The sequence below is a fragment of the Diabrotica virgifera genome, chromosome 10, assembly GCF_917563875.1.
Source record: "Diabrotica virgifera virgifera chromosome 10, PGI_DIABVI_V3a".
Lineage (NCBI taxonomy): Eukaryota > Metazoa > Arthropoda > Insecta > Coleoptera > Chrysomelidae > Diabrotica > Diabrotica virgifera.
In genome coordinates, this window is record NC_065452.1 from 141,581,856 (window position 1) to 141,603,879 (window position 22,024).

The window sequence follows — 22,024 nt, forward strand, 5'->3', positions numbered from 1 at the left end:
TTAGTAGAATGGCAGAGGATAGGACAGTACGAATAGCACTAGATAAGTCACGAAATGGACGAAGAAGTATTGGCAGACCAAGAAAAAGATGGTGCGATAATTTAAACAATTTAGGAGGCTAATATTGAAGAAGAAACAGGCTTCAAAGCCTACGTACAAGAAGAAAGAAGAAGAATAATTTTTATACATTTTAAGTAAGCCATGACTGAATTCATCATCATCAATGGTGCTACAGCCCTATGAAAGAGCCTCGACCTTCCCAAGTCTATTACGCCAGTCAGTCCTATCCATTGCCAACCGCTGCCAGTTTGCTGCGCCTATTTTTCTCTCATCCTCATCTACATCATCCTTCCATCTAAGTTTTGGCCTACCCTTATTTCTACTTCCCACAGTTGTGACATAAGGATTCTTCTTGGAGGGTTGTTATGCTGTGATCTTGCTAGATGTCCTGCCCATTTTAGTCTTCCTATTCTTATAACAGATACTACGTCTTTACCACCAAATATATGTTTATATCTGTGGTATACCTCGTAGTTGTACCTCCTCCTCCAAATACCATTTTCACAGATGCCACCGAATATTCCTCTCAGGATCCTTCGTTCAAATATAAGCAGAAGGTTTTCATCTGCCTTGGAGATGGTCCATGTCTCCGATCCATATGTCAACACTGTTTGTATAAGGGTTTTGTATATGGTTATTTTTGTTTTTTGGCTTAAGTTTCTGCTTCTCATATGTCTGAATTATAGGAGTTTAAATATCTGAAGGCGGTAATCACATATGACAACCACATACAAAAGGACAGTGGAGTTACAGAGAGTGGAGAAGGCCTCGAAATGCTGAATTCTGAAAACAGAGGTGACTCTGTATGGTACTTAAAACATCGTCAGACATATAAAAGCTAACCGGATAAGATGGCAAGTCATGTGGTAAGATCAGAGGAAGACAGAGTGTTAAAGACAGTGTTTTTGGGACACCAGATGGTAGAAGATCAGTAGGTCGTCTCAGAAAAAATGAAACGATGATGTTGAAGACGATTTATCTAGGATTGGGGTACAACAATGGGAAATAGAAGCGCAAGATCGTAGAAGATGAAGGGCTATAGGGCTGTTCGATAGTAACATCAAATACAGGGTGTTCTATTTAAAATTACTGAGAAAATAATGTACTTGTGTTTTGACTCACTCTGTATTCGATACAAAGAAATTTAGCAATATCAACCATTTTTGAAAACTGACAATCAATAAAAAATGGGGTAGTAATAGATCATTGTTATTGTGGTTCTTTTTAAATATACATATAGGTAGTTGAATTTGTTACGATTTTCATAGAAAATTGATTATAACTTTGTAAATACTCTGTATAATATAATAAAACTTTTAGAAGGGAAAGTGAAGAAGATTTAGAATATAAAATAAAGGATGTTCCATTTAAAAAAACATAAGTTTGGTCTGCCACTGTGTTATCGAAAACCCTGTAACATTCTAACTAATTTTGTAATCTAAACCTCAAAGTTGCCTACAATTTTTGTTATCAGCTTTTATTGCTATTTATTATTATGGCGGATCTACTGAGCTTTATCACACTAATGAATCACCCTATATAATTAAATAATAATTACCTTCACATGGTTGATCTTCGCACGGCTGTTCTTCCCTCACTACATCATTGCAAGTTTTTCCTAAGCAAGATCTGGTGCGGATCTTAACTCCCCATCCACAAGAAACGTTGCAGGGAGACCATTCGGACCAACAACCCCACGAATCTTCACAGCTGTGAGTATTGCACTCTTTCGTTTGCGTTGATTCGCCTACGCAATTTCTCGTTTTCTTGCATGTTCTAACACGTTTCTGTGTACCTCCCCCACAACTCACTGAACAATCTGACCAATTGGTCCACTGGTTCCAGCTACTTTCGTAATCGTCATTGGTACATTGTGAATTTGAGCAATATTTATCTTCTTCTTTAACTGATATTTTTATCTGACCTGGTGATTTAACTGGTGCTTTACAAATAATTTTATACCGTTTTTTGTGATAAGATGTGCCATTAGTATTAATCCAATCCGTGGAGTAGAACTTTTTGATTTCATTACAAGAAACGTCATTACATCTTTCATATTCGATATCATTTCCTTTACAGTGCTGTCCTCCGTTGTGAGGAATGGGATTATCACATTTTCGTTGTCTCAACTGGTAACCTCCAGCGCAAGAAGCTGTGCAAGAAGTCCATGGAGACCAAGGACCCCAACCACCATCAACTGGTTGAGAAGGACATGGTGCATATTCTGTACAAAGTGCTTCACTTCTATCCTGCCCCACACACACTCTTCCCCCGAAAGCTGGCGCAGGATTAGTACATGTTCGGGTCCTGCTTTTAACTGCAGTACCACAAGTTGCAGAACACGCTGACCATGCTGACCAATCAGACCATCCTCCATGAACAGTACAATTTGTTACGGATATTGATGGACCTACACAGGGTTTTCCCTTATTTACAGGAACAGGATTATTGCACTGACGAGTTTGACACAAGCAATGATCAGAGGAATTATAATCTGATAAACTTTTATGAAAACAGGGAGCCCAATTGGACCAAGCACTCCAACCCCCATTTACGGGAGTATTCAAAACTGGACAAGAGGTTATCTCCGGTTTTCCAAACTGGCTACGAAAACTATCTTCAGGAACTAAGGCACAAGTCTCTTCCATTTCATTCCATCCACAATAAGGGTCCATGGCGTTTTTACAACCTTCCAAAGAAGAGTGTCGTCTACAATGACCCACAGAAATTTGTGATAAACCTAAAGGACTTGTTATATACACTGAATTGGTCTTTTTTAGGAATTGCATACTAGTTATAGGAATGTTTGCATCTGGAACTGCTTGCCAAATTTCAACCACACATGCTGTTTTATGACGTGGTAGTAAACTGAGCTTCTTAATATAACCTTGTTGTGTTACTAAATAAATAACATGTACAGTGACCAGTTTTGTGTCCACTACATCTACTGTGATATGGGTAAAACGTTCTCCTGTTGTTGAATATAAAGGATCAAATGTTGTAGCCTGAACAGCTGAATCCATCAGTTGATATTTAGATATATCTAATAAATTGATATTTTTCTGAGACGACTCACAATTGAAATGATTCCTATACAGATTCATGTGTTTGTTCCAGCCACTGTCTATATCCTGCTGATATTTAAAAGGTCCCTCAAATGCTTTGTTTATAGAGGTGATATTGAATGCACACACTGCTGATCCTGCTATACTATTCGAAGAGGTACTAAAACTAGCATATACGACATTCTCACTGGGGACATAAAACATACCCTGGATTTCATGGAAATAAAAAGGGTAATCACCACTTATAGAGCAGTTTAATCTAGCTTTGATGTACGTAGTCCAGTTATCTTTGAACATTTGCCCACCGCCATTATCGTTTTTACATATCCTCGCTATTCTCGAATAGATAACTTTCCCACAGTTCATATATTCCACTGCTGATTCTCTAAATAAAAAATAAACAAACCGATCACTCTCAAAAGAACCCACAAACTGCGGCTCATTGAGCCAGAAATTATTGTAAGGTTTAGTTCTCAGTACCACGTTGTTTTCGGAACTTTTTGATATGAGGGACTGAGATCCGAAAGCGTCTGCTGGTCCTCCGAAGTAGTAGTATCCATTTTCTGATAAAAGGGCTGTAATATTTGCATTGGGGTTAAATGGACTCTGGGCTACACCATCCACTATTTTGATAACACTAGTTATGTTGTCGATCTGAAAAGAATAAAGAAATTTATGTTGGTTAAAGAACCTTTCTAAGGTGGTTCTTACAGGTGATATTTTTTTGGACTTAAGCAGATTGCGTAGGTACTCACATTATTAAATTTATGGAAATAAAAGGCAGATATCGAGCACCTAGTTTAATAAATTTTACCCAAATATACTTTCTCTCCTGAAGTTAGGTCAGGCCCCTATCAGGGACGTTTCGTCAAATCAGGAAGGTATCCTAGCAGAATGTCGTAACATTTGTTTAGTAAGAGAGATGGCTTGGCAATAGGATGGTGCGAAAAAAGTCAAGTTGATAATCCAGTATCGCTATAATGCGGAAAAGTTGCGATTGGTAATTACAAGAAAAACAAAACAAAAATTATTCAAATCGGAATTTATCTTCCGATCCCGCAACAAGATTATGAAAAAAAAATGAAATTTTACCTTTTTTTCGGAAATTTTTATTTATTCTCCATGTAAATTTTATTTATCGCTATAGTAAAATTTATTTACAGTTTGCATGGTTGAGTAATAAAACAACAGTTTTACGCACTTAACGAATATCTTCCGATCCCGCAAGGTCAACCAAAATCTATAAAAATTTGGAATTGTTGATGATTTTGATAAATTAAAAAACATTTAGTTATCTCCTTTTTCTGTTACATTGTGAAGCTCTTCGCTTGTTTATATATTGTATAATAATATTTAAACGACCCAGAACTCACAACAAGAAGGTGGTTGCACCTTTTACTCCATCCACACCCTTCTCTCCATACAACCAATGAGTGTGTGGTTTTTACATTATTTACATAGTACATTTCTTTTTCATTTGTTTGTATCCAGCTTTTAAACTTGATGTCAACTTTGAATTTTGATTTGGTGGTAAAATCTGGCAGCATGGACCTTGATTTAAGTGTTGCCTTGATGAATCCATCTCTTGATTGGGTCCCACATACATTAGACGATACTTCCGTGACCAACTCTACGTACCGCTAGACAGCTTGAGTATGACAGGGAAGGTTTTGTACATTCCAGTCTGGCGTGTTGCCTGATATAATGTAGGAACTTATATCTTCATTTGAAACGCTTTGAAGAACTGCTGGAGAAGATAGTTTTGCAACATTCCAATCTAATATTTCAGTGTAGTCCTGTGCTTCAAAATTTAAAGTAGGAGGGATGAAATTTCTAATACGTTTGCCCTTGGCTTTAGTCTATCCGGCTTTTAACACTCTCCTTAGCCCTAGCTCTCTAATGTGTTTCCTTTCTCCCTACTACTTGAAATTTTGAAGCACGGGACTAAACTGAAATAATAGACTGGAATATAATGTTGCAAAACTATTGCAGACTGTTGCAAAACTATTGCAGACTGTTGCAAAACTATCTTCTCCACCACTTCTTCGAAGTGTCAAATGAAGATATAAGTTCTTGCATTACATCGGGCGACATACCAGACTAGAATGTACAAAACTATCCCTGACATACGCAAGCTGATGAGAGGTGCCTAAAGTTGGTCACGGAAGCATCGTCTAATGCAGAGGAGGCCAACCCGTCGATCGCGACCCCTAGGTCAGTCGATCGATGGCAAGAAAAAATTATCTACCTACCTATCTATTCCCGTCCTAAATATTACAAAAATTCCTAGTCAGTAGATCCCAGAGAATTAGAAAGGCAGACAGTAGATCTTGAGTCCGATTAAGTTGGTCACCCCTGGTCTAATGTATGTGGGCCCCAATCAAAAGATGGATTCATAAGGGCAACACTTAAATCAAGGTCCATGCTGCCAGATTCTACCACCAAATCACAATACAAAGTTGATGTTTAAAAGCGGGATACAAGTATGAAAAAGAAATTTACTATGTAAATAATGTAAAAATTACACTCATTGGTTGGTTGGAGAGAAGGGTGTGTGTGGAGCTAGAAGTGCAACCACCTCCTCGTTGTGAGTTCTAGGTTGTTTAAGTATTATCATACAATATATAAACAAGCGAAAAACTTCACAATGTAGGAGAACAATGAGATAACTAAATGTTTTTTAATTTATCAAAATCATCGAAAATTTCAAATATTTATAGATTTTGATTGACCTTGCGGGATCGGAAGATATTAGTTAGATGCGTAAAACTGTTGTTTTTATTACTTAACCATGCAAACTGTAAATAAATTTTACTATAGCGATAAATAAAATGTACATGGTGGATTTTTTTCATAATCTTTAGGCCCGTTGCGGGATCGGAAGATAAAGTCCGATTTTAATAATTTTTGTTTTGATTTTCTTGTAATTACCAATCGCAACTTTTCCGCACTATAGCGATACGGGATTATCAACTTGACTTTTTTCGCACCACCCTACTTGGCAAATTAACATATAACACAAAACACACATTGGACAAAGGACAAAACTGATTAAAAATTAATAAATACCGGTACTACATCATCTGCATGTCGAAGATGGAGAAACAATACATTCATGCAATGAACAATCCATTGTTTCTCCATCTTCGACTTGCAAATGATGTAGTACCTGAATTTATTAATTTTCAATCTGTTTTGTCCTTTTTTCCAGTGTGTGTTTCTTGCTATATGTTAATTTGCCAAGCCATCTCTCTTACTAAACAAATGTTACGACATTCTGCTAGGATACCTTCCTGATTTGGCGAAACGCCCCTGATAGGGACCTGACCTAACTCTAGGAGCGAAAGTATATTTGGGTAAGATTTATTAAACTAGGTGCTCGATATCTGCCTTTTATTCTCACATATTTCATATATTCCAGTATTCAACCTCCTCCTATTTTACCCACATTATTGTTTATTAAAAGTATATCATTTGAGACAAGAGAATATCAAATAATTTTGGCATTTTTCGTCCCTGGTTTCTGCAAAACGTTGAGGTTCAGTAGAAGAAACATGGAAATATTTTAAAGAAGTGATGATGAGTACAGCAAAAGAAACAATTGGATTAAAAAGAAGACAAAATAAAAAATTGATTACCAAAGATACTCTACTACTGATAGAAGAAAGAAAAAAAAATCAAAGAAGAAATTCTACAAAAGGAAGGATCGGAAGAAGAGAGGGCACTTGAAAGGAAATACAAGGCAAAAAACGCAGAAGTAAAAAAACAAGCCAGAAAAGATAAAAAAAAACTTATATAAATGAGATGCTAAATATATCAGAAGAAGCAGCGAAAGAAAACGACTTACGAACACAATATACAATTATACGAAACGTAACAGGAAAAGCACAACGAAATATACGAGAAGTAAAGGATAAACAAGGAAATAGAATAAAAAATGAGAAAGAAATAATACAAAGATGGAAGGAATACTTCGAAGAGATATATGCTAAGCATGAAATAACTCAAATCATAGAAGATGAAGTAGAATCACCAGAGCTAGAAGTGAATATTGGAGACATTACAAGGGATGAAATTGGAAACACCCTAAAACTACTAAAAAATGGCAAAGCCGCAGGAATCGACAATATGCCCATTGACATAATAAAAGCAGACACCGAGCAGTCAGTAGAGATGCTACCATACACTTTTGAATAAAATTTGGACCGACGAAGAATTGCCAAAGGAGTGGAAACAGGGATTGATTATAAAAATATCCAAAAAAGGAGACCTGAGCAAATGCAACAATTGGCGTGCAATAACACTACTAAGTGCCACATCAAAAGTGGTGACCAAAATCATATTGGAAAGATTGAAGCCGGAACTAGATAAAAAACTGAGAAACAACCAAGCAGGCTTCCGTTCCAACCATTCCACTATTGATCACATTTTCACCCTTAGAATTATCTTGGAACAAACAAATGAATGGAATAAAGATATAGATGTGAGTTTTATCGACTTCGAAAAGGCCTTTGACCGTGTAAATAGGGCACAGATGTGGAAAATCCTTAGATTATATGGGATACCACTAAAAATCATAAACTTTATTAAACTCTTCTACGAAGGATACAAAGCCAAACTAGAACATTCAGGTGAAGTAACAGAAGAAATATCCATAGAAAGTGGAGTCAAACAGGGTTGTGTACTATCCCCTGCCCTATTCCTTATTATGATAGATTGGGTAATGAGAAAAGTAATCGACGATCGAACAGGCATCAGGTGGAACCTTTTCAAACAGTTAGAAGATCTCGAATTTGCAGATGACATCTGCCTGATAACTGAACACCGAAATCATATTCAAGCAAAAATTGACAAATTGGCACAGTACTCCGACACGATCGGACTTCGAATAAACACAGAAAAAACTAAACTTCTAAAAAATAATAACCATCCAAATAATAAAATAATGATAAACGGTAAAGAAGTAGAAGAGGTAGACAAGATCACATATCTGGGATCTGTCATGGAAAGGAGCGGGGGGTGTAAAAAGGATATACAGACGAGAATAACAAAGGCGCAACATGCATTCAACGCTTTAAATAGAATTTGGCAAACAAACGAAATATCGGAAACAACAAAAATTAAAATCTTTAATAGTTGCATTAAAAGTATACTGCTCTATGGAGCAGAAACATGGAAACAGGACGAAAATACAACTAAAAAACTACAAACATTTGTAAACAAATCTCTAAGAAAAATCCTGAAAATATACTGGCCAAACAAAATAACTAATACAGAACTATTGGAAAGGACAAAGCAAACTAACATATCTACTACAGTCAAGGAAAAAAATGGAAATGGATCGGCCACACTTGAGGAAAGACCAAAGCAGCATAGCAAGACAAGCACTTGAATACCAACCAGAGGGGAAAAGAAAGAGGGGCAGACCAGACAACAGCTGGAAAAGAACAACAACGAGAGAACACGAAAAAATTGGACTAAGATGGGGCGAAGTCAAAAAGAGAGCAAAAGATAGAAGAGAGCGGAGGGAATTAGTTCACAATTTATCCAGAGAATAAAAACAAAAGAAAATGCGCTGTCCCGGCCAGACAGCAATCTTACACTTTTGGCCAAGAAACGCATAAGCGCCCAATACTCCACAAGGAGGGATGGAACGAGAGAGAGAGAGAGATTGCTTATTAAATATATTTCATTTGAGACAAGAGAATATCAAATAATTTAGGCATTTTTCGTCACTGGTTTCTGCAAAACGTTGAGGTGTTATAAAAACTGTGCTATAGTCGGTCCGCTAAACTCAGACACAACTGGCTAGTGATTTTAGTAGGTACTTTGTTTGTTTTTGCCAATTTTGCCAAAATTGGCAAAATTACTAACTATTTAGTAATTACAGTAAAACCTCCGTTAACCGAAACCTTTTTAACCGAAACATCGTTTAACCGAAATGGATGACAGTTAAATAATTTCATCAATAAAAAGTAAATTAAAAAACTGCAATAAAATTAAGGAAAATGAACATGTTTAGAGTGTTTTTTAAAGAAATCTTCTATTTTCTTTTGTATTTTTCTTTGACAACGATGTTTTACAGATCTATCTCTCCAACCTTTTTAACCGAAACATCGCTAACCGAAATGGATGACAGTTAAATAATTTCATCAATAAAAAGTAAATTAAAAAACTGCAATAAAATTAAGGAAAATGAACATGTTTAGAGTGGTTTTTTAAAGAAATCTTCTATTTTCTTTTGTATTTTTCTTTGACAACGGTGTTTTACAGATCTATCTCTCCAATACTTTGTAATTTGATACAAGAAGAATACAAAAAACAATGTTATTTTTAACCGAATTTTTAGTTATCCGAAACGGCCTCCCCCCCAATTATTTCGGTTAATGGAGGTTTTACTGTATTAACTATTTGGTAATTATTTTTTTGCCAATTTTATCAAATTGGCAAAATTACTTACTAAAATAACTAGCCAGTTGTGTCTGAGTTTAGTGAACCGACTATATCAATCATGTTTAAGTGGAGTAGATGCATTTTGATCTAATCCAACTCGTAATGATAACAACCAAATGATCTGAAGTTATCAGAAGTGACGCTAGTAAATACCTAAACCAAATGAAAAAGAAATTCACAGAAGGATTATCAACTATACTGTGGAATTAAACGAAATTTAACAAAAAATGGCTTTAATTCTCAGAATTATTTTTAACGCCAAATAACGCATAATTAAAAGTGAGGAGGTAGCGGGTAGATACTATTTTACGTTACTGGTAGATAGGTTTACTTTAGAGGTGCTACCCTGACCACGTGATCCATAATTATCTCGTAATCTCCTGGTACTTGGGAGAAATGTCCTAGACCTATTCTACCACCTAATTACCAAATTTTTCCTTCCCATATCCTAGCCTGATGTTGGACAGCTGCAACATCAGTACCAAAATAGAGCTTACGAGAAAGTATGCAAAGGGAAAAGAAGATTTTATTGAAGAACATGGACTTGGCGAAAGCAATGAAAGAAGCGAAAGGTTGGTTGAACTGGTTCACGAAAAATAAATGGTAATAACAAACACGGTATACAAGCTTACACCAAGAAGATTATATTATACCTGGAAGTCGCCTCCGGATAAAGAGGATAAAATCGTAAGAAACCAGATCAACTATATTATGATAGGAAGAAGATACAGAAATTCTATCAAATTCGCAATGACGTATCCAGGTGTTGACCAGTTGTTGCTAAATTCAGGTTAAATCTAACACAATCTAAACAGAGCCAAAATATGTAGATGCAAAATCGATCTCTCCAACTAACAAACAGGGAAAGAAAATTTAACGTTGCAAATCAAGAACTACTGCCAGCTACAACTGATAACAGATGTAAACATCCAATGCAAGAACTTAAAAGACACTATATTACAAATTAGTAAAAATAAACTCAATAAAAAATGCCGGAAAAAGAAAAAAACTGGAAGACGGATGAAATATTTAAGTTAATGAGAATCATAAGTATCATTAAAACTGTAGACAAAACAAAATATGCCACAGACAAATGTAAAAGACAATAAGGGAAGCAAAGAAAAATTGGTTTAATGAGAATATGAACTAGAAAATCTGCAAGAATTACACCACTCGTTTAACGTACATAAGATTAGAGAAATAAGCGGAAGCTACAGACGCAGGCAGGGAAATAGGCTAATTGACGCCAACAGGCAAACAGCAGCAGACAACGGAACAAAAATACGAAAATGCAAAGAATAGAAGACCTCTTTCAAGATGAATGACTTGGTTCAACAATATCAGCAGAACCAGACAGCGGAGCAATGATACTATAATGAAGAGGTACTATATGCGCTCAAGAATATGAAAAACGGAAATAGTAGTCATTGAAGCTTTTTAGCTCAGAAATTTTTTACTATAAACCGATTTACATGAAATTTTGGAATTAGGCTTATCCTACCCTTAACTTCAAAAGCGATATTGACCCGAGCTCCGTTTTCACCCTGGGGGTGGTTGCCACCCCTTTTCGGTGATGGAATTTTTTTTTTTTAAATAACCTCAGATATCGATAGAAGACCTAATTTTAAGTAAAAACTGTTGTATAAAGTTTTTTCAAAAACCCAACACTTTTCAAGTTATTGGCTATTGAAAATTCGGAAATTTCTCACGATTTTCAACAGTTTTTTGCAAATATCTCCAAAAAGATGCATTTTAATTATGCAGTGTTCTAACCATTATAATCCGGTCAACTTAGACATCAAAATGCTTGGCAAATAACAAAAATTGCCGGAGAACCAAATTTTGGTGGAGAGCTAGGGTATACCATAACAAATAAAGTTTAAAAAGTCCCCATCGATCCCATGTGTGCGTCAAAAGTTATTCGGGGTTAAAGGTCAAAATTTGAGATTTTTTGGATTTTTTTTCGAAAACGGTAAGTTTTATCAAAAAAAAACCTCAAACCAAAGTTGTAGATCTTAACATTCTCTACAAAAATTGTCCTTACAATTTTTTTCCTAAGTGATACCATTCCTGAGATATCGCGATTTTAAAAGTTACTTTATACATTATATGCACATATAAGCCACGTATATATGTGGCCCTTAAGACAAGTATAAATGCCTATTTGTGTCTCTTTTATATAGTATATTATACTATTCTGAAAATATTTCTTCAAAAGGTAATCAGTCCCAAACTGAATTTCCTCTATCCACGTGGCCTTGAAAAGCATTTGGCTATACCATTGTTTAAAAAAAGAACAGATTGTCTATTATAGGCAATGGCTACAGTATTGTCCGTAGGTCTGGTTCATAATATTATCTGTTTCTTTTAGTTCTAAAGGTTCAGTTCAAGTGAGTACTTATTACAAGCGTCTACCATTTAGTACCGTTACCGTTATTTGTACAATTTTATAGTTTTAAAAATGTCTCAGTTTTGCTTTATTTGCAATAAACTTTTAAGTGAAACTAAAACAGTTGTGGTTGATCGTGAAATGCCAAATTTAATCGAGGCTGGTGTCGAGAGAGGTGATGAGTTTATTGAGTATTTAAGAACTCAAAAATCCGTTACAATACACGTGAATTGCAGAAAATCATACATTCGGAAAACTTCAATCGCTGCAGTGAAAAGACAACGTGAGGAGGAACAGGCTAGTACTTAAAAGTAAGTACACCTCATACTAGAACGCGAGTAAGTAAATCACATTTTTGTTTCAAAAAATACTGTTTATTTTGTGGGAATGAAGCCAATGAAGAATCTGAGATAAAGAAAGCACAGCATCTTCGAAAAATAATTCGTAACGTGACTACACTAAAATTCAAAGAATCCCTGTTGAAATTAGTTAAAGATCGTTCTGATGATGTTTCGAAGGCTGTTCTTGAACGTATTAATTTTGAGTATGATTTAGTCGCTGCTGATGCAAAATACCATGACAGTTGTTACAAATCTTTCTTAAAACCTAATACTGGTCGTAAAATTGGCCGTCCACAAGATGAAACTGTAAACTCTGCGATGGAGAAAATGTTTCAATTCATAGAAACGAGTGATGATTGCCAGTTTTCGTTGGATGAATTAAGGAATGTTTGTCAAGATGTAGTTTTAGATGACAGAACTATAAAAATACGATTGAAGTTGAAGTATGGTAGTAGAATTATTATTACAGAAAAGCCTGGAAAATTAACATTTATTTGTTTTATTGACAATTACCAAGATATTTTAAGTCAAGTCTGGTCTGATAAAAAAGACTTGGATGAAAAAGACAAGCGGTTAAAAACTATGAAAGCCGCAGCAGCAATCGTTCGTGAAGAATCTTGTGTTTTCGATAATACTATGTACCCCCCATCAGGTAGAATGTTCGAGGATATAAATAACGATATTCCCGAATCATTGTCATATTTTTTGGAACAAGTCATCTTAAAAAACAAGCGTAATAATTTAGATCATCTAAAATTAGTTTGTACGAATATTAGCCACTGCATCATGACAGCTGTTCGGCCTAGAACCTTTAAATCTAAACCATTTTAATGAGAGACCAATGACTCAGTCACATTTGAACAATTTTTGAACATCCAGCAAGAGGAAGAGGAAGAAGATGAAATCGAAGAAGACTTGGCTGTTGAAGTAGACTTTCAAGAATATGAATCTGATTAAAATATCTAAAGAAATCAAAACAATAGTTAACCTAATAATCAATAGCAATGTCAATAATCAATATCAATAATAAGGTAATATCTAGAACTTGACCGGTATTGTTTCCTTAAATTATCCTAAAATTGTCAAAACAGTTAGTGGAGTAGGCCTACAGGGGAAACCACGGTAAAAAAACGCGCCGAGTACACTACCTCACAGGTGAGGTGGTGTGGAAACGTGTGCATATCATGTATAATGTGACTCTTTGAATCGCGATATCTCAGGAATGGCAACTCTTAGGAAAAAAATAGTAAGGACTATTTTTGTAGAGAATTTTAAGATCTACAACTTTGGTTTAAGGTTTTTTTTGATAAAACTTACCGTTTTCGAAAAAAATCCAAAAAATCTCAAATTTTGACCTTTGACCCCGAATAACTTTTGACGCACACATGGGATCGATGGGGACTTTTTAAACTTTATTTGTTATGGTATACCCTAGCTCTCCACCCAAATTTGGCTCTCCGGCAATTTTTGTTATTTGAAATGTCTATATAGACCGGATTATTAAGCGAGATATTGAAGATCAAATCCGTTGTTTGTTTTGTGTGAAATTTAATCGATGTATTCAATGCCATCTAGCGGAGAGCGAATAAATTTTATGCATGCTAATGAGAAAGGATTTCAAAGTGCTTAAAATAAGCTTTAAAATGAGCATTGTTAAAAGTCTTTTGTGGGTAAAATGAGTGAGCTGTAATGAAAAAAAGAGGAATATCTAATGGTTTTTTTTAAATCAATGGATTTCATAAGTGCCATTTCCAAAAAAATTAAAATTAATTGTATTCCGTCTAGAATCAACTTTAATATAAAGAGTTTAATGGATTCTAGCAGTTTCGCTACTTTGGAACACATATTTTTTGAAAGAATCACGATTTTAAGAAAAAAATTTTTTTTCGAATTTAAAAAAAACCACCTTCTTTTCATAATATCTCAAAAATAATGAAAGATACGTAAAAAAGTGTAATAATAAAAAATTTTTTTGACAAAAATTTTGGTTTGTTTGTTTTTCCTCTCACACAAAAATTGACGAAGATATGATTGATTAAAGAGCGCGCGGTAGCGCAACCACAGTCTCTCTCGAGCCCTTTGACCCTTCACCGTTTCAAAATAAAAGGTTTTTCACTACATACTATAATGAAAAAAGTTGTAGGAATGATGTTGATTCTAGATGGAATACGATTGATTTTGATTTTGGTGGAAATGGAATCCATTGATTTAAAAAAAACCATTAGATGTTCCTCTTTTTTTCATTACAGCTCACTCATTTTACGTACAAAAGACTTTTAACAGTGCTCATTTTAAAGCTTATTTTAAGCACTTTAAAATCCTTTCTCATTAGCATGCATAAAATTTATTCGCTCTCCGCTAGATGGCATTGAATACATCGATTAAATTTCACACAAAATAAAAAACGGGTTTGATCTTCAATATCTCACTTAATATTGCACTTAGAACACTCATTAAAAAACCAATTTGTTCATTTTTTTACCTGCTACAATTTTGTTCAGGATAATATTATCGTTAAAATGCATATTTTTGGAGATATTTGCAAAAAACTGTTGAAAATCGTGAGAAAATTCCGAATTTTCAATTGCCAATAACTTGAAAAGTATTGGGTTTTTGAAAAAACTTTATACAACATTTTTTGCTTAAAATTAGGTCTTCTATCAATATCTGAGGTTATTTCGACAAAAAAAGTTTCCACCACCGAAAAGGGGTGGCAACCACCCCCAGGGTGAAAACGGAGTTCGGGTCAATATCACGTTTCAAGTTAAGGGTAAGATAAGCTTAATTCCAAAATCTCATGTAAATCGGTTCATAGTAAAAAATTTCGGAGGTAAAAACCTATTTTACGCTTCAATGACTGCACTAAAAGGCTCCTGGTTCGGACGAGATGCTGCTGAACCATTAAAGTTGTTAAACGAAGATAATATGCACGTGCTTACTAAACTTATTAATACAGTCTATGAAACAGGAGAAATACCGAATGATTGACTCACTTCTACTTTCACTGCAATCTCTAAGAAAAACAACGCCAAAGAAACATAGTACAATTTTATGGAGAATAGAATTTAGGAAAACCTAGCAAAAAGAGCAATAGTTAGTATTGACTAGTAGAGTACCTACGATACAAATGGGCGAATACAAATGAACACCTATCGGCTATAGATTATTCAAACTTGTTCTTTTGTCTTATATATCCATACGACATTGTCTCTTAGTAAATTTGTATGACCAGACGACCAGATGAATGATACCTATCTATTGGCGTTCAGAAAATCGATAGATTTATGATGGATCTGTGATAATTTGAGCCTGAATCAGTTAAGGTATTCGAAAAGATCGTTTAGTCACTTAAGCCGCGTTTACACGATGACAATTGGCGAGACAATTGTCATTGGAAAATTGTCATCACGTGGTTGCGGATTGTCGGAGGCCAGTCCAGTTGAAAGAGAAGATGTTTATACGAGGCCAACTATTGCCCGTAACACAAATAACACAAACTACGTGTATGTTTTGACTGACACAAGAGAACTAGAGGGAACTCACGGGAACTGGCAAAAACAAGACAGCACTACTTACTGGCCTACACCGTTCACACGGCGCCAATTGTCGCGACAATTGAGATTTCGAGTGGTGGGAGGGGCTCACTGGGCGCAGCTCATTGTCCTCAGTCTACTCCCGGAGACAACTGAATTTTGGGCCAATTGTGAGGGCAGTTGGCAAGGCAATTGGCCTGAAGTGTTTAGACGAAGACAATAATTTCATGAGAGTCAGTTGTCTTCTGACAATTGTCTCGCCAATTGTCATCGTGTAAACGCGACTTTAGTTTATGCTGTGAACTCCTTGAAGGATTACGTGGTATCTGCTACATACGTGATAGGCCCAGGTTTGTTCTTAATGTTTAATGATAAAAGATATTTTTTGTGATTGAAATTATTATTTGACCATATTTATGAAAAGAATCACTAATACAGTAAAACCTGCCATATCCGGATCAATGGGGCGACAGACCAATCCGGATATGAAAAAATCCGGATATCAAGACCACTACTTCTTTTACAGTCTCTGAAACGTTTTCTCCTTCATACATTCCAGTAATCAACGCCGTCAATAACTTTCGTCGATAGACACGTTTTATAGATTCTATAATACATTATTTCGCCATCTTTTAGTTCTTTTTTTAGTGCGTTGTCCAACAGCAGGATTGTCTTTCTCGGTAGATTTCGGTAGATCCGGACAGCGCAGAACCGTCCGGATATGGGGAGGTCCGGATATGGCAGGTTGTACTGTAATATAATCGGTTTTATAGAAACTTACCTCTCTCCACGAACACTGGGGTGAAAATGAATTAGTGCCACAAATTAGTAATTCTCTATCGTTGCTCAGAATTATGTTTATAAAATTGTGACAGTTTTCATCACTCTGTCCCTTCTCTATACAAGAATGCCGCTTTTGCTCAGACGATTCCCAATTTACGTACTCCAAAAGACTTAGTTGTGATAACGACAATCTGAAAAACCCATCCCTGAAAAGAAGCATGACAACACTGTAGCTTTCAGACGGTGATCGGAAATAAAAGTTAAACTTCAAGAATCACTTGTGATCACTATTCCGTATAGGTAATTCACAAGATGATGACAAATATCTTTTTCTATATAAAATGTCATGCAAAACTTACCTTGCTCCTAAAAACATTTGATTTCTGGATACGTCGAACAACATTTGTGAAAATGAGGAGTTATCTTCTGCTTGAAAAGTTGTAACAGATGATTGGAGATCTATAACAAAGAGCAAAACACACGGAGATTGTTCCTCTGTCCATATAATTATGTAATAATAATAATAATAATAAACTAACTAAACAAACAACTGTTAAAGTAGTACCAGCTATCTAAGAGATTTATTAATATTCGGCTCAGCGGGGTGCTATTATTCGCGATGTGCAATTACATAAACAAGGGATCATTTCATAAAACAGGTAGATCCCTTGTTTTTGAATTTCCACACTTCGAACCATAAACCCTTTCTTCTTCTTAACATGCCATACACCAAAGTGCGTAGGCGACTATCTCATTATACTAAGGTTCTGTTCTTGGCGGCGTGATACAGCTCGCCTGTGTTGTGTATTCCTGTCCATTCCTTAATATTCCTTAACCAGGTGAGTTGTTTGCGGCCGGTTCCTCTCCTACCTTCGATCTTCCCTTGTAGGATTAACTGTGGTATTTCATATTTTGCTCCTCTTAATATGTGCCCAAGGTAACTAATCTTGCGTTTTTTAATTATTCCAAATAGTTCTCTTTCCACGCCGGCTTCCTTAAGGACGTCATCGTTTCGAACTCTATCCACTCACAGTATGTGCATCATTCTTCTTCCAACTTAAGTTGGACGTATTAACATGTTAACAACTAAGTGGCAACGCATCCCTTGTAACGGCATGTAAGTAGATCAGAGCAATATTACTATCTATTATTATTATTATTTTTTGAATTCTGGAAGCATATCTAATTTTGATTAATATTTTCATTAGTTTTTATTTAAAAAATTTTTTTCAACAAATATTCATAAACTGCAAGCATCTATTTGCTTATGCATGCTTATGAGTATCTGTTATTCATAAGTGTGCATTTGTATGTATCGAATTTCTGAGATGTCAACAGTTGCAAACCTTTATTTCAAAAATTGTTTTCGGGTTTAGCTTTCTATTAACATTTGTGCAACCAGACAATGTTCTAACTCTGGTTTTCTTTAATTGTAGCATTTAACTACTTGTAACGCCGACCTGAAGATGATCTGAATAATGTAGAGATCGAAACCGGTCGTCAAAGTATAATTAAATGATTGTGAGTAAGTCTTTGTTTCATTACTACATTTAATATGGACTAACATATGCAACCCATTCAATATTTGAATTTTCAAAATATTTACTAATACAAATTACTTAAAAATTTTCAGAAAGTTGGATAAGTTGAAACACTGGATAAGTATGGTCAAAACACCATGAAACAAGAGAGAATGTCAAGTAAACCAAACAAAAAAATCTCCTCTAGTGATTTAAGCCTTTTAGTTAGATGGTATATCTATAGGAGGCGACAAAAAGACCTTGCCGACCCTGTCTCTAAGGCCACGAGCCGCCACTGCAGTGTCACGTCATAAAATATATTGCACAGATTGTGAGAGGCAAAGAAGTTGTTCACCTGGTGTTCCTACCCCAAATGCTATCTTGGTTCTTAATAAATAATGATCACTCCAACAAATAGTTCTTCTGGAAACTTTTTCATGTTTTACCTTCGGTTTATTTCTCATAAATTTGTTTCTATTTTCGATTTTTTGAACAGTTTTTAATTCTTGTGTGTATGACGGATGTACATCTCCAATTTTTTTAAATATAGGTAACCAATGCAAAATATCTGTATGTACTAACAAATCTTCTCTTTGTTACAGCATCCAGTACCGAGTCGTAATTGTAGGGTCGTTATTATCGGTAAAGGTAAGAGTATAATGTCTGGTGGAGATATGAGATACATAACAGTTTGAATAATAATATAAAATGAAATACAAAATTACTGATACATATTATAATAATTTAAGATCAAATATTGAAATATTTATTAAAGGTAGGGACTCCACAGAGTAAGAGTGAGAGCGAGATTTTGATAACTGTGAGATATAAGAGTGGATCATTTACAGTTTCTAAGTGGTCAATAAGTGTAACTAATCTGTGAGTCCTTCGAGACTGAGATAAGTTGTTCAAGGCTGATCCGGGTGCTGCCAAAAAGTTGTCTAAAAGAAAAATTTTGATATGAAGAAGGAAGTGGAAGTCACGAAGTGGGATAAAAAAAAGATCAACGAAGAGGAGCAAGATGGAATCGCTAAAATGTAAGAAAATTACATTACAGCAGCACAAGTATTGTAAATTGATTAGGAACCATTAAAATTTCTTGTTTAGGCAACTTGATGCCTAACTAACGGAAACTGTTTGGTGATGGTATGCATTTATGTCAGAATGAGTTGGTCGCCACCGGGATCAGAACATGTCCGGGGTGATTTACGCGAACTAGGGTTGAAAAGATACAGAGACAGAGACGCGCCAGTTTACGAGTAATGGATGCTGATACAGATCAGCAGAATAGGAGATATGTTTCTACGTAGATTTTTTGTAAAGGTAAGTTTTAACAGTGTTTTTATTGCGGTTAAAGTATATGTTTTTATGACCTCACTTGAAAATATTAACGAATAGTTTCCACAATTTCCACTTTGTTTGATATGACATTCTATCACCCTTTAAAAGTGGTAACCGTGGCATAGATAATGCGCAGTGGCTATGTACTGTCTTAACAATAGGGTGAAGAAGAAAAATAATAAAAAAAAATAAAAAATCAATGGGAAAATCCCAATAGTTGGCTGTATACCATAGTTTAAAAAACCAATACAGAAGTAAAAACTTCGAGATGTATTCTGGTATAAAATCGTTTATTTAAAACTATAAAATGTCATGGATTGCAAAACGTTTTCGTTCTATACAGAACATCTTCAGTGCATCCTGCCGAGTAGTTTGAAACTAGCACACTGTAAATAGTGTTAACCTCATTGTATATGGTTTACATAATATAATATATTAAAATTTAATGACTACAAGTCGATGTTGATAGATAAAGTGGAACACATGCTAAAAGGGTGCCATGGTTCCCTGCTTGAAGATGCTAGGTACTTACCAATTCAATGGGCACAGACCAACTCTGTGTCGAGTTGGTCTGTGCCCATTGAATTGGCAAGTACCTAGCATCTTCGAGCAGGGAACCATGGCACCCTTTTAGCATGTGTTCCACTTTATCTATCAACATCGACTTGTAGTCATTAATTTTAATATATTATATTATGTAAACCATATACAATGAGGTTAACACTATTTACAGTGTGCTAGTTTCAAACTACTCGGCAGGATGCACTGAAGATGTTCTGTATAGAACGAAAACGTTTTGCAATCCATGACATTTTATAGTTTTAAATAAACGATTTTATACCAGAATACATGTCGAAGTTTTTACTTCTGTATTGGTTTTTTAAGAAAAATAATATTTTTTGAATATAATGAAATAGAAACTGATAGCTCTGCTTCCCAAAGAGATTATTTTAGATGAAGTAGTTTTCAATCCTAATAGCAAAATTAATAATACTGAAAATATTAAAAACATTACTAAAAGATTTTTAAATTGAAAACTTATTGGTACACTTTCCTGGTGACACCTCCAAGGCTTCTACAATTTGCAAGCACATGGATGCTGCAGTGAAGACAAAGGGAAGGAATTCTACACTATGCAATTCACATCCCCCGTCTGCCGCTTGGTAAAGTTCCAACGGAAAATGCACCTGGTTACTCTACGGAATAATACGACTATAAAATAAAAATGTATACCATTTTTATTCAGTTGCAATGCGAAGGCAAACCAATCTTACTTTTCAATTAGAATACGGAGCGCAGTCCAGTCCTCTGAATCGCGATTTTCGGCTCTTATTGAAGCCTCATCTGAGAGAACGTACGCACTGTTCTCCATATCCTAAATGACCAGCACCAAACGGCAGACGGGGGATGTGAATTGCATAGTGTATAATTCCTTCCCTTTGTCTTCACTGCAGCATCCATGTGCTTGCAAATTGTAGAAGCCTTGGAGGTGTCACCAGGAAAGTGTACCAATAAGTTTTCAATTTAAAAATCTTTTAGTAATGTTTTTAATATTTTCAATATTATTAATTTTGCTATTAGGATTGAAAACTACTTCATCTTTCAATTGCCAGATGACGCTAGTCACCTAATACCTTTACTTCGGTTGCAATGGGTGGGAAAAGCTCTCGGTGCTGGTCATTTAGGATATGGAGAACAGTGCCTACGTTCTCTCCGATGAGGCTCCAATAAGAGCCGAAAATCGCGATTCAGAGGACTGGAGTGCGCTCCGTATTCTAATTGAAAAGTAAGATTGTTTTGCCTTCATATTGCAACTGAATAAAAATGGTATACATTTTTATTTTAGATTATTTTTTATTAAAGTTTATTTACTACATGCAATCAATAGATAAAAAATATAAGCATGTTTTTTGTTTATACAAAGGGGCGTTTGTATAAATTTGAATTTTTTATCCAGTGATAACAATCAATAACTCAACTAGTCTCTTTGATTATTGAAATTTGCCTTTAACGCTATGGCTTGCTTTAACTTGCAATGGTTTGTGCCTCTTCAGTCTCAGAGTCTGCTCACTATTATCTAGCAGGCTTAGTGCAAGATTGTTTGGGTGGTTTTCCAATTTTACCAAATAGCGGCTGCTGTATTGACTTACTATTTCCTTAACTGTGGATACTTAGAGCTCGTCTCGGATTTCCCTGTTTGGTATAAACCAAGATGCATTCATTATGGTCCGTAGTACCTTCGACTGAAAGCGTTCCAATATCTCTATGTTTGAGTTAGCGGCCGTATCCTATAGTTGTACACCATAGGTCCATATTAAGACTTAGAAGAAAGCTCATAAGGAAGAAACCATTAGAACCGGTGGTTTAAGTGACTTTTAGTGAAAAAAATTACCACAGGCCATTTTGTGACGCTATTTTAGGAAAAACTTAGAAGCAGCAATAGGTAATTCTTAGATAAGTAGTTATTTTCAAAATTTATAGATTAAAATTATAGTTTAGTTAGTTATAATTCGTAAAAATATCCTTTAAACAGAAAAAA

At 35.2% G+C, this 22,024-nt stretch overlaps 1 protein-coding gene across 4 annotated transcripts in view; it reads right to left on the reverse strand.

The window, feature by feature from the left end:
• LOC126893236 (semaphorin-5A) overlaps positions 1-22,024 on the reverse strand; it is a 78,784-nt gene that overhangs the window by 17,471 nt on the left and 39,289 nt on the right. For all 4 annotated transcript variants that reach the window (XR_007701090.1, XM_050663218.1, XM_050663217.1 and 1 more), the window contains 3 exons: positions 16,984-17,083; positions 16,623-16,830; positions 1,619-3,779 (listed from right to left, as the gene is read on the reverse strand). Coding sequence is in view for 3 of the 4 variants with exons in the window: in XM_050663218.1 (XP_050519175.1) it covers positions 1,619-3,779; positions 16,623-16,830; positions 16,984-17,083 (2,469 nt within the window). In the remaining variant the exon portion in view is untranslated. The remainder of the gene's footprint in view (positions 1-1,618; positions 3,780-16,622; positions 16,831-16,983; positions 17,084-22,024) is intronic.